Source organism: Macaca nemestrina, chromosome 1 (assembly GCF_043159975.1).
Source record: "Macaca nemestrina isolate mMacNem1 chromosome 1, mMacNem.hap1, whole genome shotgun sequence".
NCBI lineage: Eukaryota > Metazoa > Chordata > Mammalia > Primates > Cercopithecidae > Macaca > Macaca nemestrina.
This window is the reverse complement of record NC_092125.1, coordinates 18,015,451-18,032,762: the sequence shown is the minus strand read 5'-3', so window position 1 is coordinate 18,032,762 and position 17,312 is coordinate 18,015,451. Positions and strand designations below refer to the sequence as shown.

General features: G+C 44.7%; 1 protein-coding gene across 4 annotated transcripts in view; it reads left to right on the top strand.

The window, feature by feature from the left end:
• The first annotated feature begins 11,128 nt into the window (after positions 1–11,128).
• Positions 11,129–17,312, top strand: part of LOC105499169 (tripartite motif containing 67) — a 61,380-nt gene continuing 55,196 nt past the window's right edge. For 2 of the 4 annotated variants that reach the window (XM_071074388.1, XM_011771651.3), the window contains exon 1: positions 11,129–13,078. In XM_071074388.1, the coding sequence (XP_070930489.1) occupies positions 12,038–13,078 (1,041 nt within the window). In that variant the 5' untranslated portion in view covers positions 11,129–12,037. The remainder of the gene's footprint in view (positions 13,079–17,312) is intronic. The other 2 variants (XM_011771650.3, XM_011771649.3) reach the window with 1 other exon arrangement.

Sequence of the window (17,312 nt, the reverse complement as noted above, 5' to 3'; positions counted from 1 at the left end):
GAGAGTCTTTCATTATAAGTGAATCTTAAATTTTGTCCACACGATTTCTTCATCTATTCAGATGAACATAAGCTTTTTTAAAAGAGTATCAACATGGTAAATTCTATTAATTAGTTTTGGAATGTTGAAATAGACTTGCATTTTTGGGAAAACCTCCGCTTGATCATGAAGTACCATCCCTTTTGTATATTAAAGGATTTGCGCTGTTAAAATGCTGTTGAGGATTTTTACTGCTGTGTTCATGACAGGTGTTGGTCTGAGGTTTCTTTTCTTATAAAGTCTTTGTCTTGTTTTGGCACCGAGGTAGTGCTGGTCTCATGAAATGGGTTGGAAACTGTTGCTTCCTCTTATATTTTTTTAAAAAGTATATATAAAATTTGTATTATTTCTTAAGCTTTTGTTAGAATTCACCAGTGAAGCCATCTGGGACTGAAGTGTTCTTTGTGGGAAGGTTTTTGTTTGTTTGTTTGTTTGTTTGAGATGGAGTTTCGCTCTTGCCACCCAGGCTGGAGTGCAATGGCACAATCTTGGCTCACTGCAACCTCTACCTCCTGGGTTCAAATGATTCTCCTGCCTCAGCCTCCTGAGTAGCTGGGATTATGGGCACCCAACACCACGCCTGGCTAATTTTTTGTATTTTTAGTAGAGACGGGCGTTTCGCCATGTTGGCCAGGCTGGTCTCGAACTCCTGACCTCATGATCCTCCTGCCTCAGCCTCCCAAAGTACTGGGATTACAGGCATGAGTCACCGTGCCCAGCCAGGAGGTTTTTAATTATGACTTTATTATAATTTAATAGACAAGGATGAACCAGGTTATCTATTTCTTCTTGAGTTAGCTTTAGTAATATGTGTGTTTTAGGGAATTTACACATTTGGCATAAAACTATTCAGTATATCCTCTATTTTTTAATAACTAGAGAGCTATAGCAATGGCCCCTTTTTAATGCCTGATATTGGTAATTTGTGTCTTCTCCCTTTTGCTGATTAGTCTTGCATGTTATCAATTTTATTGACATTCTTAAAGAACAAACTTTTGAATTTATATATTTTCTCTGTTATTTTTCTGTTTTTATTTCACTGATATCTGCTGTCATATTCATTATTGTCAGTCTTCTGCTTACTTTTATTATAATTTGCCCTTTTATTTTTAGTTGCTTAAGGTGGAAACTTAGGTCATTGATTTAAGATGTTTCTTCTTTTCTGATAAAGGCATTAAGTGCTGTTAAATTTCCCTCTCATCACTGCTTTCTTTCTTAGTGACATCCCACAGTTTTGATATGTTGTATTTTTATTTCCATTCAGCTCAAAAGAATTACTAATTTTCCTTTGGATTTTTCTCTGACCCATGGCTTTTTAAGAAGTTCATCATTTAGTTTCCAAGTGTTTGGGATTTTTCCAGTTTTCTTTCTGTTATTGATTTCTAAATTAATCTTATTGTGATCAGAAAAGATATTTGTATGACTGAATCCTTTTAAATTTATTGAGATTTGTTTTGTGGCCCCGAATATAAATTATTTTGGTAAATGTTTTGTGTGTACTTGAAAAGATTGTGTATTCTGCTATGTTAGAGGGAGTGTTCTATAAATATCAATCAGATCAAGATGGTTAATAGTGTTTCTCAAATTTTCTATTTCCTCACTAATTTTTTGTTTATTTGTTTTATATATTACAAGGTAATGTTGAAGTTTCCAGCTATATTTGTGGAGTTATCTACTTCTTTCTCAATTCTTTCCATTTTTTGTTTATGTACCTTGAAATTATGTTAATACAATCTGCCTAAACATAGGATTGTAATGTTTTCTTGAATTATCCTTTGCTAATAATATTATTCTTCTTTATTTCTGGTGATATTTCTAGCTCTAAATGTACTTTGTTTGATATGAATATAGTCCCTTTAGTTTTCTTTTGATTAGTAGTTACATAGTATATCTTTGTACACACTTTTCACCTATTTTTGTGTCTTTATATTTAAAGCAGATTTCTTGCTTTTTAAATAAAATGTAATCTGACAATTTTTACCTTTTAGTTGAAGTGATTACAACATTGACACTTAATGTAATTGTGCTTGTGACTGGGGTTAAATCTACCATCTTACTATTTGTTTTTCATTTGTCTCTTGTGCTCTATGATTCCTTTTTCCCCCCTTTTCTGTCTTCTTTTGAATTGGGGATGTTTTAATGATTCCATTTTATCTACATTATTGACTTAGTTATTCCACTTTATTTTTGGTGCTTGCCCTAGGGTTTACAGTGCTTACCTCTAAGTTACCACAGCCTGTCCAGCTCTGTCTCCTTTCCTCCTGCAACTTCAATTTACGTGTATGTTACATCATTTGACTTTGTCCCCAGCTCTGAGGTCCGTACTGCCTTCTTCTAACCTCTTTGGTAAGTTGGACCACTTGTTCACATGAAGGTGGAGTGGATGAGAACAAGAGGAGCAGAGTTGAGCCATAGCAGCATCAGGATTTGAGTCTCTTTGGGATGGGCAGAAATTCAGAGGGTGGGTTGCTGAGAGCAGAAGTTCAGCCAGATTAACCAAGCACAGGTAAGGGCTTGAGTCTTGAGTCCAGCTATTAGCTCAGAGTCATAAATAGGCAAGAGTGGGCACTTTGGAAACTCAAGAAGGAGCTGGGTACCATGTCTAAGATGATGAGGGTAAAGTACAGAAATGACTTGTAGCAGATGGCCATAGGCAGAGGTGACATTGAGCATCCCAGCATCCCGTGAGTTCTTAAAAACTCTAGAAAGGCATTTGGACTTTCATAAGATGTGAAATCACCAACCTGAATCCAAAATATTTAGATTTCAGGGAGTAAGTATACCCCAGATAATATCTGTTACATGTTTTAAATTACTGTCTCCTCCACTTGATGTGGGTGTTCTGTGAAGATAGGAACCATATTTACCTTCTTCACTAACAGTACCTGACACTTAGCAGGCATGCAGACATTTTCAAATGAATGATAATATGACAACAGAAGGCATGGATTAAATTTTCTTTCTCACCAATTAATGGCCCAGCACACTTGAGTAGTTATTTAATCTTTTCTATCTCTTACATTCTCATTTATAAAGTTAGAATATCATAATCCCACTTTACAAGTCTGTTGTGATGATTAAATAATGAAAGATACAAATCAAGCATGGATCTCATCCCACAAACTTAGGGTTACAAGAAATGTAACTTTATTATTGTCTCTACAGGTGAATTTAGCTTCTATTTCAGTCACCATTCTGCTAGATGATGGAAATTTATTAGCAGTCAATTAAGTGTCTGGGTGATTTCCAGGCAAACCCTCAGCCCTCCCTCTTCACCTTCTTGAGTAAACCTCAGCTCTGGAGTGTTTTCTGTTGTGAGAGCATGTGTCTGTGTAGGTGGACTAAGTGTCTAAGTTCCTATCACTGTCACTGTCATCCTCACACACACTGACTTCTGCTGAGAGCTGTTTTTCAGTCTGGCTTCTGTTCATATGACTCTTATAGACTCTGGTTAAAAGGCTGCTATAGGTTTGCCAATTTTCTGGGTTAGGTCTGAGACACAGAAGAAAACATTCAGGTGCTTCTGGTGCACTTGTGGGGAGTACAGGGACCCAGCTGAGCTGCCCTGGCCTGCCTGTCTAAACACAGTGTACAGCCACTTCAGGTCCTCCATGAAGCTTGTAGTTTTTCAAGACTTGACTCTCTACTTTCTCTCTGGTTCTACTATGACAATAAGAAATTATTTTTAAAAATCGAAACTATTTTGATTAATATTATCCAGTTACATTATATAAATTATGTGCAAGTACTACAGGTTATAATGTCTTTTATCTGGCATTCTTTCACTAAAAGCTTTAAAATCAATGTTCTTAACCCTTAATCTATAGATAGCATAAATATTTAAATGTATCTCTTTGTTTCCTTTGCTTTTTTTTTAAAAAAAGAAAGCTTGCTCTCTATTTTTTGCAAGTTCATTACTTCCATTTTTTTTTGCCTCTAGCCATGATCTTTGCTTTAAACGTTAAGCTCATTTAGAGCAGAGATTGTATTTTTTCTAAATATTGCAGCAGTTCCCTGATAGATGGTTCTGATAGCTCTTCCATCTTCTCTTCTCACTCACAAAAGACAGGCGGCTCGCTCTCTCCACTATTCTCAAATACAGCCTGACATTCCAGCCAAAACAGTCTGACTGTAGTTCACCTATTCACAAATGTCTGTCGAGAATCAGCCATTCAAGGTCACCATGTCCTGTATTGTGGAGCCAAGGGGCAGAAAATTTAAAAAGCAACAACACCTAATGTTTGTTGAGCACTATACATTGACTTTTCTGAATGTTTTACGTGCATTATTTCATTGGGTAGTCCCAGCTCTTTGAGGTGTGTACCTTTATTATCTCAGTTTTACAGATGAGAAATTCAAATGGCTGAGAGGCTAAGCATCTTGCCAAAGTTTTCTCAGCTAGTAAGCAGTAGAGCCAGTATTCTAACCTATGTGGTCTGGCTTCCAAGCCAACACTCTCAACCACCATGCAGAACTCAGGAGGTCTGTCAAGTTTCTACCAAACCTAAGGGCTCCTCATGTAGAAATCAGTCAAATATGGTTGCTGTTAGGAAACTGTAGTCGTTGCACTTGAATAGTAATTTCCATCTTATAAGTAATACTGCAGGCTAGTGAACTGGATGATGACATGGTTCTCAGTGGATTATAGCATGTTGCCATGTGAAAGGTGCCCTGCTTTGTGGTATGAGCATTTTTTTCCCTGGTGGTAGAGCCTTACAGAGCAAATGGCTGAGTAAGGCTATCGGAGTTTGAAAGCACTCTTCATGCACTATTCCACAACTTGTGCTCTGATCTCTCTTATACTCACCAAGTAACAAGTAACTTGTTATCCCCAGTATAGCACTCTACAGTTTACAAACCTCGAGAGTTTGCTCTTTGTCTTAATATGAGAGGCCGTTGGAGTTATACGCACCATCAAGTACAATCTAACATTGATTTCCTGTTCAAGAGAATATTGAGTGGTGAGAACAAAGGCATCATGGAGCCATGGCTGTCGCTGTGGTCAGGGAGAGGAAGCAGGAGCCCAAGGAAGGGAAGCAAATGGCTCATTAGAGTGGGTGGTTAGGATGAGAGCAAAGGGAGAAGTAGAGCTTAATGGACTGAAATGGTCAAGCTATAAGGAGAAAATAGCATCCAAGAATGACAAGGGCAAAACCAACAAAGAGTCAAGGTCAGAATTCAATAAAGAGAAGCTGGGGAGAAGAAATATTTCAATATCCCAACAGAGGTGACTAAAGTGTCCGACTAAATAAGCGTGTCCCCCTAATTGTTTGAATAGGCCAATGGGTCAACCAATCTTATCCTTCCGAACTACCCCCTCATCTCCCCAGCTAGTTTTGGAATAGAGAGGATGGAAGGGTGGGAGGGTGGGGGGAAGAAAGAGAGAAAGAAAGGGAGAAAAATAAGGAAAGGAAATTATATTTTTCCTAAGGGTAGAAGGGAGTTTTATTCATGAATGCAGCCAAGTCTCAGAAACATGCACAGTTGTGAGATCTCAGGAGGGCTCTTCTCTTCTTTTTCTGCTTTTCTGCTTTATTCTTCACTCTCTGTCTCTTTTTTTTTTTCTCTTTTCTTTTTCGGGACAACAACAGTTCCTTAACATCTGTGTTAGAGGCCCGTGCAGATTCTTTCTCTGGTTTCCAATTCTACATTTCAGGAAGAAAAGATTCTGACTGGCTCAGCCTAGTCAGTTGCCCACCCATGAACTAAACAATTGTGCCTAGATTTGCAATCAAGTTGTATTAGCATGGCTGGTAGAAACCTACCATGCGGGTCAGGGTTCTTTCTTCATTTTCATCATCTCCCAGGCCAACCCACATTGCTGTAAGGATTAAATTAAATAATGGGCCCAGGCACAGTGGCTCACACCTATGATCCCAGCACTTTAGGAGGTCGAGGTGGTAGGATTGCTTGAGGCCAGGAGTTCAAGACCAGCCTGAGCAATGTAGTAAGACCCCATCTCTGCAAAACATGTTTAAAAGAAAGAAAAATTGGCTGTGTATGCTGGCATGCACCTGTAGTCCTAGCTACTCTGGAGGCTGAGACAGGAAGATCCTTTGAGCCCAACAGTTCAAGACTGCAGTGAGCCATAATCACAACACTGCACTCCGGCCTGGGTGATGAAGCGAGACCTTGTCTGAAACAAATAAATAAAATAAAATATGTGAAGGGGTGCCGTGAAAGTGTACAGCACTACTGCAATTCTTATAGCTGAAATATGCAACCAGGGGGAAGTGCCAAAAATTGCTTTTGTGGTAATAGTATTAGTTTTCATGCATTACAGAGATACCCTGGGTATATAAAGAATCCTCTAAATTGAAATCAATTTTCTTCATCTGGGATTTGATTCTAAACTCTTTTGCTTGCAAAAGATGCAGTGAGGCAAAAGCAGACTTTCTAAGACCAGATCACCTGATCTGTACAGAAGATGAGTCTCAGAATTGGAAGGGGGTGGTCATCATTTGGTATTCAGAAATTAAAACAAGGTTGTTAAGCACCAATCAAGGATGTTTGAAGGGAAAAGTGGCTAGATTTTAAGATTACTCAATAGAAAGTGTTTTCTGGAAAAGAAGCCAATTACACACCCTGGGGAGAGTGCTTTATGTTGTTAGTGATAATTGTTCCTCATTAACTTTGCTGCAAAGACATTTTGGTACACTATGCATAGATGTGGATATGGTCACTTTCTTTGAGTTAAATGCAAACTACTTTAGACCAGATGGCTTCTGGTCTGTAGATTCCTATTGAATTTCCTGAATTCCCCTAAACTGTTAAAAACAAACCCAAAAAACGAAAAGAAAAAATATCACAAGCTTTCATTTAAAAATTTGTTTTAGAGATTCTCATACTTGAGATTACAGCATCTGATTTTAGCTGACAAAGCTTTAAATTCCATTCTACTCCATGCTTGAAATTTGAAGGTTCTGAAAGGAATGCAGATGATTTACTTCTAACTTGCTGTGTTAGCTAGAGTAAATTATTTAACTGCTTTGTGCTTTTTTTTGGAGAAGAGGTTACATTAGTCTGCCTCTTGAGTGTTTCTGGGACACTTAAGTGTAAAAACCATCCTGTAGTACATTATCAAAAGTAACTCATGGCAGAATCTGTTTTTCTCTGCCTTGATAGCAGTGGATTGTGGAGTTTTAATTACTAATGTACTTTCCATGAGTCCCAGTGATGATAAGATGCACCATCAAAGTAACAGAGTAACAGTAGGGAGAGCAGAAGTATGTATCAATTGTAGTATACGTTTTAATTTCAGCAACATTAAAATGTAAACATATATACATATTAAAATTGAGGAAATGTGGTGATGCCTAATTCCCAGAGATGTTCTGAAAATTAAATAAGGTTCTCATTCCACACTGTTAAGTGGTACAATGCAAATATTATTACTTGCCTCACCCACCCCACAGTCCAGCCTTTAATAATATACTAGTGACTTGGAAAAAAAATGGATACGTCATTCAATTTGGGGATCAAATTTTTCATGAGAGTCATTTTTTAAAGGGGGGATATGTTATTCTTTTCTTTTTTTAAAAAACAGGGTTTCACTCTGTCACCCAGGCTGGAGTGCAGTAGCACAATCTTGGCTCACTGCAACCTCTGCCCCCTGGGATTCAAGCAATTATTGTGCCTCAGCCTCCCAAGTAGCTGGGAGCATGTGCCACCATACCTGGCTAATTTTTCTATTTTTAGTAGAGACAGGGTTTCACCTTGTTGGCCAAGCTGGTCTTGAGCTCCTGACCTCAAGTGATCCACCCCTGCCTCAGCCTTCCAAAGTGCTGGGATTACAGGCATGAGCCACCACATCTGGCCAAGGGATATGTCATTATCAACAATAGCTAATACACAAAGACTGTAGAACCAGAAGGAATCCTTTTTTTTTTTTTTTAAGACAGAGTCTTGCTCTGTTGCCCAGGCTGGAGTGCAGTGGCACCATCTCAGCTCACTGCAACCTCTGCCTCCCAGGTTCAAGCAGTTCTCCTACCTCAACCTCCCGAGTAGCTGGTCAGTAGCTCAAACTCCTGACCTTGTGATACAGCCTCCTCGGCCTCCCAAAATGCTGGGATTACAGGTGTGAGCCACCGCGCCTGGCCCCAGAAGGAAATTTAAAGTTCAATGAATTTTATCCCCAAAGTTTATAATAGGGAGAGACAGGTTCAGAGAAATAAAATGACTTCTCTATGTGCATATAGTTCATGGCACAGTTGAGACAGAAAGAAGACTTTTTATGGATAACATTGACTATTGTAAGTAATTGTGATTATATACAGTGAAGCACTGAAGCTAGCTTTGTAACTTCAGTTCAAACAAAGGAGTGATAGGATGCTAATCCCCCACATGCACAATGTTTTAGCAAAAGTACAGTGCAAAGATAAGCTGATTTATGTTGTAGAATTAAGGCAGTAGGAATTGAGAGTGTGAAAGCTGTCAGAATCAAAATGGAGTCACTAATGTTAAAACAAAACAAAACAAAACTCTGACAAATAGAGCCATGAAGGGAGAATTTTCATGCATAAATGCCTCATAACAAAAACAACCACAAAAGACTCCAAAACCCACAACCTTGCACAGAGGCCATCGCAACCCTACACCAAAAACTACTTCTATCAGGACATCTGCCCAGCAACTGCCTGTCCAGCCTTGAACTAGCATCACCCTTGTTATTGATATGTGTAGCCAAGAGTAATTATTTCAAAACAATTATGCAATCTTCTTCATTTTTCCCTTAAAAACCTCTGTCTTCTGTTACCTCCCTGAATACACACAGAATTTACTATGGCAAGCATCTTTCCATTGCGGTACCTTTTTCTCAAATAAACCTCTCTTCTTTTAGAGAGCCTGTGTCTTTGTTATTTAGGTGACAAGAGTGCGTGAGAAATGCATAGATGTAGAATTCTGGTGTACTAGATCACCTCCTACCCCTGGAAAACAAAGCTACACTCAGCCTGAGTGGAGGAGTACTTGAACTTTAAGTCCTTCTGTACAGAAAAGGAGTTACACACCCCTCCAGGAGGCCACCCCTACCCCCGAGCAGTTTGTTTTGGTCCAAAAATGACAAAGCAGACTGGACCTCAGCCCTGTGACTACTGGTCTGGGGCAGACCTGTTCACAGTAGAACCATAAGAGGGTGTGACTTCCCTTGTGGTCACCAGGAGGCTGGGCTGAGCCGGCGTAAATGATGGCACTTGCTAGGGTCACAGAATGCATCTTTAAGTGCATTCAATTACAGACCTACCCATACACTGCATTTCTGACATGACCCTGTAGATTCCACAGCCCATTTCTGGAAGGCTTATCTGAGAGTTGCAGGCAGGATCCAGCTCATTGTGGCTTTATCCAGGCAAGGCAGATGAGGAGAGGTTGTTACCATCTCCCATCTGTGGCTACTGATGCCTGGTTAAATCGTTGTTCCAAGCCCCCCAGCTGAGGGGAAGTAGAGTCAGGTCTCTTAATGCTGTGCGATGCTCTATCTGGCCTTAGCTTGGCCTGCTCTTCAACTTTGACACAAAATGGAAGCAAGCTGCAAAGCCAGACGGAAGGTTCATATGATTTTAAAACAGAGCCTGGCGTGGTGGCACAGGCCTGTAGTCCCAGCTACTTGGGAGGCTGAGGTAGGAGGATCGCTTGAGCCCAGGAGTTCGAGGTTGTAGTGACCTATGATCGTGCCACCGCACTCCAGCCTGGGTGACCCAGTGAGACCCAACCGCCGCCCCCACAACAAAAACAGAAAGTGGGAAACGCCGTCTGTATTTACAACTAGCTCGTTTAGTTCCCAGACATGAGTATTATGACAATATTCATTTGGCAGTTCAGGATCCGAGCAAAGGAAAGCCTAAGCGAGCTGCTGAGCGGGGCCAGTGGTCCCGGGGCGTCCTGACTTCCAAGGTTCTGGGCCTTCGTGCTGCCGCCAGGAGCTCGTCGCCACGCCCTGCCCCAGTGGTCCCCCTGCAGGGGTTCCTGTCCCCCAGGCACCGAGCCCCAAGCCTCGGCGCAGGCTGCAGCTTCCCTCTGCCTGACCCCGCCAGCTTGCGCCTCCTCACCCGGGAACTAGTAGAAGCCTGGGCCCGCGCCTGGCGCTGCAACTCCAGTCTTTAGTCTTTGTTCGGAGCACGGGAGAGGCATGGAGAACCTTGGAACCGGGGGAGGCATGACTTCAATATTCGTATCGTTGTTAAATAAACGATTTTCTAATTTGTATCTGTTTCATGCCAGCGTGAAACTTCTGTAGGCAGAGCTGGCTGCGCTGCCAGCCCTTCCTTCTGCTTGTCCCCACCCACCTCTGCCTCTCCCACCCAGCCTTCCCTCGGCAGCAGCGGGGAAGAACAGCCGAGCAGACCCAACAGCCGGGGCAGCGGGTGGGAGGCTGTTCCCGCAGCTCGTGGCTGGCATTGGAGAATGTGGAGATTTTCCCATTCATAAAAGGAACGTCCCCGCTCGCCGCCTTGCCGCTCGCGGTCTTGCTGTCCGCCGCACACCGCCACATCCGCAGCGGGGTAGGGCTGGGTCTGGGGGCGTTCGGTTCCCAGGGCCTTACCCGGGCGTACTCTCGCCTTTCTCAGGAAGCCCCATTTTGTGAGCGGCACCGCGTGTCCTCGCTCAGTCCGTGCACACCGTTGACCTGGAACGCGGATGAGCACCCTTGGTTGAAACGAAGAGACAAAATGGCTTGTGGTTCAATTCATAAATAAAACCTCACTCTTGGACTTCAGGCTGCCCGACATTTTGTGACTTGCATTTTTTTGCTTTATCGTAGTTTAGGAAGCGACTGTCAGGCCACGTTGCCTATCCATTTCTAAACGACTGTCTTTTTAGGACCCCGTTTTCACCCTTCTATAGCAGTGGGTTGGGGGTGGGGGATGGAACTGGAGTGGCCCAGGGAGACGATGGCGGGGCGGGGCGGGGCAGGGCGTTGTACTGATTCAAGATGCAATATCCATCCAAATAATGGATTGTTATTAACAATGATCCTCTCTGCAAAACCCTTAAAATTGCCCCTTGATTCCCTAGCAGCAAGAGGCGAGCCCTTATTCGCTGAGCTGAAGCCGCCTCCCCCTCCTCCCCATTACTCTCTGCTCTGGAAATTACAACTCGGCGCGCCGCGCTGGGAGGCGGCGGCAGCGGCTGGAGGGAGGCGGGGAGGGGATTCCCGAGCCAGCTGGGCGCTCGCCCTCCGCCCGCTGGCTGCAGCGTCTCGCGGCCAAGGTCAGAGGCTCCGCAGGAGCAGCATCTGGGAACCAGGGAAGCGGGTCAATCCCGGCCGCAGGGAGGAAGCCCCAGGGCGCAGTCAGCCGGCGTCCGCAGCTGCCGAGGAGGAGGGTGAGCGGCTGTCTCCCGGCCGGTCGGGTCCCACCGAGGTGGCCGCGGCCCCAGCGACCTGGTGGGTGGCGGCCCAGGGGTCGGCGAGCCTGCAGCTGGAGCCCCACCTTCGGCTCCCGGGCTCTGTCCACCGCCTCGTGGTGCTGATCCCAGCCCCGCAGCTGAGCGGCCTTCGCACCTGCCTGCTCACCTCCTGATCACCACGATAAGGAGCTGGGCGGGGGCAGAAGGGGGTCCTCGGGGTAGCCGCCCACCGGAGCCAGGGGCTGAAGCAGTGAACGCACAGCAGCCCGGCCGCTGGTCCTGGGGTGGAGAGGAGGCGCGCGCTGCAGCCGGCGGCGGCGCTGGTGCTGATTCATCACCTAAAGCTCCTCGCAGGCCACCGTGAGGGCAGCCGACCCGCTTCGGACTCTGGCCGCAGGTTGAAGCCACCGGTGCGGTAGCCTCGCGGGCAGGAGGTGAGGACCCCCTCCCTTCTCTCGCCCCCCTATCATCTTAGGGCGGTGGCCACAGGACAGAGAGAGGGGCGTGCCCCTCGGCTGTGAAGTGGGCATGCCCGTGTGATGCCCCCGCCCGCCGTCTCACCGGGGCGCACCACGCTGGTCCTCCTCCGCCAGTCTCCCGAGCTCCGTCCATTCATCCCCAGCGCAGAGCAGCGCGGGCAGCCGGTGCCGCGATGGAGGAAGAGCTGAAGTGTCCCGTGTGCGGCTCTCTGTTTCGGGAGCCTATCATCCTGCCCTGTTCCCACAATGTCTGCCTGCCTTGTGCTCGCACCATCGCGGTGCAGACCCCGGACGGCGAGCAGCACCTGCCCCAGCCGCTCCTGCTTTCCCGGGGCTCGGGGCTGCAGGCGGGCGCCGCCGCTACTCCCTCTCTGGAGCACGACGCGGCGGCGGGCCCGGCCTGCAGCGGTGCGGGTGGGAGTGCAGCTGGCGGCCTCGGCGGCGGTGCGGGAGGTGGTGCAGACCACGCGGACAAGCTGAGCTTGTACAGCGAGACAGACAGCGGCTATGGTTCCTACACCCCGAGCCTCAAGTCCCCCAATGGGGTTCGCGTGCTGCCCATGGTGCCCGCACCACCCGGCTCCTCCGCCGCCGCGGCTCGGGGTGCCGCCTGCTCCTCGCTGTCCTCGTCTTCGAGCTCCATCACGTGCCCGCAGTGCCACCGCAGTGCCTCCCTGGACCACCGCGGCCTGCGCGGCTTCCAGCGAAACCGGCTGCTTGAGGCCATCGTGCAGCGGTACCAGCAGGGCCGCGGGGCCGTGCCGGGGGCGTCTGCAGCCGCGGCGGTGGCCATCTGCCAGCTGTGCGACCGCACCCCGCCAGAGCCAGCAGCCACGCTCTGCGAGCAGTGCGACGTCCTTTACTGCGCTGCCTGCCAGCTCAAGTGCCATCCATCCCGGGGACCCTTCGCCAAGCATCGCCTGGTGCAGCCGCCGCCGCCGCCGGCGCCCGCCGAGGCAGCCTCTGGGCCCACTGGCGCCGCCCAGGGCGCCCCCAGCGGAGGCAGCGGCTGCAAGAGCCCGGGAGGCGCGGGGGCTGGGGCGACTGGGGGCAGCACGGCCCGCAAGTTCCCCACGTGTCCCGAGCATGAAATGGAGAACTACAGCATGTACTGCGTGAGCTGTCGAACCCCGGTGTGCTATTTGTGCCTGGAGGAGGGCCGGCATGCCAAGCACGAGGTGAAGCCGCTGGGGGCCATGTGGAAGCAGCACAAGGTGAGCCCCCGGGACGCGGGAGTGCAGGTGCCAGGGAAGAGGGTATGAGGAGAAAGGCTCTTGGCCTCTCCCTTGGAGAACTGGCAGAAAGTTGGTCAGAGGGTCAAGCAGGAATTACCTCACTTATTAGCCATTCATTCCATCAGATAGTCATTTGACAAACACGTAAGGAACTCCAGGTACTCTGGACTGGATGCTGGAGATGGGAAGGGTATGGAAAGATGACTTATTAGGTCCCCACCCACCTGAAGTTTTAGGATTTATGTAGGCACAGGGCACCCAAAACGCAGAAACAGGGCTCTTTTACTCCCAAAGTCTGACTAATAAGTTACCTTGATGGTCCCTTTTGAGTTAAAGCATGCAGGATCTCCTTTTCCCCTCTGCCACTCTCAGCAACTTATGGCTGGCAATGTGTCCTTGTATCTGATACTGCGAGAAAGAGACGCGCCATCAAAATCTGGTCAGGTCCTTGATCAGACCCCAAGTCAAGACTAGAGTTGGTTTTTCCAACATTCACCTAAATTTCCCATCCAAAGGCCAAAGATGAGCAACTGGACTCTCTTCCCGAGAGGTCAATGAACTAGGCCTGGCAGAGTTAGCATCTTGTGGAAAGGACCCCTAACTGCCTCTGGAACTTCAGACACCAATTATTCCGTGTGCTCTTACCAGTAAACTCTCACTGCAGAGGCAAGAGGTCTCCAAACAGCCCGGCCAGAAATAAATATTTGAATTGAGGAGGAAAATAAAGTAATTGGCCAAGGCTATCCAACTGGAAATAAGCAAAAAGTGAGCACAGATGAAAGGAAGAGACTAAGAAACTAACCATTCCTATATAGATTTGCTGTTCATATATCATTACTCTATAGTATTATCTGCTATAATAAGCGTATGTTGTTATTATAATTTAACATTTTAGAATTAAAAATTAGAAAAAACAAATGTGAAACACTTTAGGAATCCACCTTTAAGAGGAGAATTTGCATAATACATAGGAAAAAAAGATAAATATGTAGTCAAATCCCTAGTTCTAGAGCAGTAGCTCTCAACTGGGTCCAATTTTCACCCCTTACCCCAACCCCTCCCAACATTTGGCAATGTCTGGGGACACTTTTAGTTGTCACACCTAGAGGGTTCCACTGAAATCTAGTGGATAGAGGCCAGGGAAGCTGATAAATATTCTACAGTGCACAGGAAAACTCCCCAAAACAATTGTCCAGCCCCAAATGTCAACAGTGCTCTGGAGAGAAATCCTGCTCTATAGTTACACAGACCTGTATCCAAATCTTAGGACTTGCAATTTACTAGCTGTATGAGTCTAGGCACAATTTAAAACCCATTGGAAAAAATATCAAACTTAGACAATTGTGGTAAGGATTAAGTATAATACTGTATATTGAGCCTCTAGCACAGCACCTTAAATATAATTGATAAATAACAGTAAATGTTACTGCTGATTTGTATAGTCATAATACTTAAAACCAGCGAATTTGCAGAAAGCTACAGGGCAGTAGCAAAGAGTGCTCATTTGGCCTCATTGACTTGGTTAGCTAGAGAAAACATGAGCTGGCAAATTTTGGTAGTGTTTATGCTGAGTCCTAAAATAGCTTTGAGCTGAATCAGAATGGTTGCCTTGAATTAGTTATCATTCATATGACATTTTGTTGCATATTGCTTCACAGTAATTGCAGCTATCTTGCTTATTTCATCTTTTAAGTGAATAAACATCACTTTACAAATACATAAATTACTTGCAAAAAGGGCTGTGACCAATTACCAAGACAAGAAGTACAGATTCCCTATCTCACATTCAGATTTCACAAACTGCTAAGTCTTCACCACTTAGAGAGCCAAAACTAATTCTGAGTGTTGCCACTCAGATGTTCAGAATTAGTGAAGAGTGGAAACCAAAGAGAGTCGAGGTGAGAATTTGCAATTATAAGAGAAATTAAGTGTCTTACATGGAAAAGTGAGTTGGATAATGAGCTACAGTTTAAAGAACTAAGGTTGTACAGGAAAAATTATTGGTCATCCCTTGCTTGGTGTCAACAACAGTTTTATAAAATTTCTATCCTCAGCCAGCAATGCAAAGTTATGAGGAAATCTGGGAAGCACATGTGATATCTGCCCCCTACAGTGGGCAGTGTAAACTGTGGGAATATGACCATGCAGGATCTCAATTTTATGACATCCTCCTAAATCCAGAAGAAACACTAAGAGATGCTTTTGTGAACACCTGTTTTCAAGAATGAATAGAAGTGCTGCCGTTCTTCTTCAGCAAATACTATTGATTTCTACAGAAAGGAAAATTACTAAGTGCTTATTATGAGCATTTCACCTGGGGGCTGGCAATTAAAAGAAATGATAAATGGGAGAGCCTTGGTCAAACACTGGTGGTCTTGCTTTGTGGCTGGACATCTAGACCAGCATGCATGCTGCGAGGGTGGCTACCTTTGAAAGACAAACTAGAACACTTCATTAAGACTCCCACTGTTAGCAATTTAAGTTTTACAGTAAAGCATAAAGTCTCTGGATTTTGTTGTTGTTGTTGTTATCTAAAAATCTCAGAATCTTGACAAAGCCTCATTGCATCACTAGAACTAGAATTGGGACAGCAACATTTCTCTAATATTCCTGTGATTAAAGAAGCTGTCATCAAAGCCTTGCTTTAATTTTTCTCTGGCATTACTGCAGCTTGCCTTCTGATTAGTGATTCTTAAGTAAAGACATATATATGTGACACTGAAATCTGTTTTAAAACAAGATTGATAATCACCTTTTAAAAGCAGTGTAAAAAACTTTAGGTCTTGGCTAAACACATTTCTATATGAATTTCTTGGGAAAGGATTAACTGTTTCAAAGAGCCTCTGATGTGAAGATGGGATAGGGAAGGGTAACTGTACAGGAGAGCTTTTGGTTTTCTGCTTCTTGATTATGAAAATCTGTTTTTCCTGAAACTGGAGGAAAGGGTTATTGTGTACCATAGCTCTTTCCTAGTGTGACATGCCACAGAATGTCAACATCTATAACTCCTAACTCAGGGAGAACTCTGACCAGCTGGGTACAGATGACCAGCTCTGAATTAAACTGGGTAGGAGTTGATTCCTAAGTTGGGGTTAGAGAAAAATTCTTTTTCTTTATAGATAAGCTCTTCTTCTGGAGTTCTTTGAGAGCCATGGTAAATAGAAAGAGCCTTAAAAGAAAATCTCGCTGATACTCCAGGAGTACTATTCCCACTGAGTCAGCACCTCACAAAAGCAAGGGAGAGGGTGTGGCCTGGAAAACTCAAGAAAGACAGGACTTTTTATCACTCGAATGTCTTTTTTTTTTTTTTAAGAGATGGGGTCTTACTACATTGCCCAGGCTGGTCTCCAACTCCTAGCCTTAAGTGATCTTCCTGCCTTGCCTTCCCAAAATGCTAGAATTACAGGTGTGGACCACTGCACCCAGCCAACTCCCACATCTTAAAGCTCTACCAAAAGGCAGGTGGCTTCTCAGCCTTACCTTATTTTGTAAAAAGGGTATGTTAAGCTTTAAAGGCTGAGAGGAAGCACCTCTGCTATTAAAAGGGATAGCACATACATGACAAAGAACATGTAGTTATAGTTGCACTATGATCACAGGTAAAAATATTTTAATATTTTTAATTCTTTTTTTTTTTTTTAATATTTTGAGACAGAGTCTCTTTATGTTGCCCAGACTGGAGTGCAGTGCTGTGATCACAGCTCACTGTAGCCTCAACTTCCTGGGCTCAAGGAATCCTCCCACCTCACTCTCCCAAGTGGCTGGGACTACAGGCACACCCCACCACCATGCCTGGCTAATTTTAAAATTTTTTGTAGAAACGAGGTCTTGCTCTGTTGGCCAGGCTGGTCTCAATCAAACTCCTGGTCTGAAGCGATCCTCCCACCTTGGCCTCCCAAAAGCCTGGGATCACACCTGTAGGCGAGAGTGACTGCACCTGACCAATGTACATCATTTCTGATGGCTGCCTGCCATTTCATCACAGGCATTTATATTTTATTTCATCAACACCTTAGTACTGAACTTTGGGTTGTTTTCTTTCTTTTGCTGTTACAAACATTTTGTTTGTTAAATCTATGCCTACACTCTTAATTATTTCCTCAGGTTACATTTCTAGATATGGAATTGCTATGTCAAAGGATACCTGACTTTAAGATATCTAATGTTTCCAAATTACAAAGGTAATTTGTAGATTACCTTTGTAGATGACACC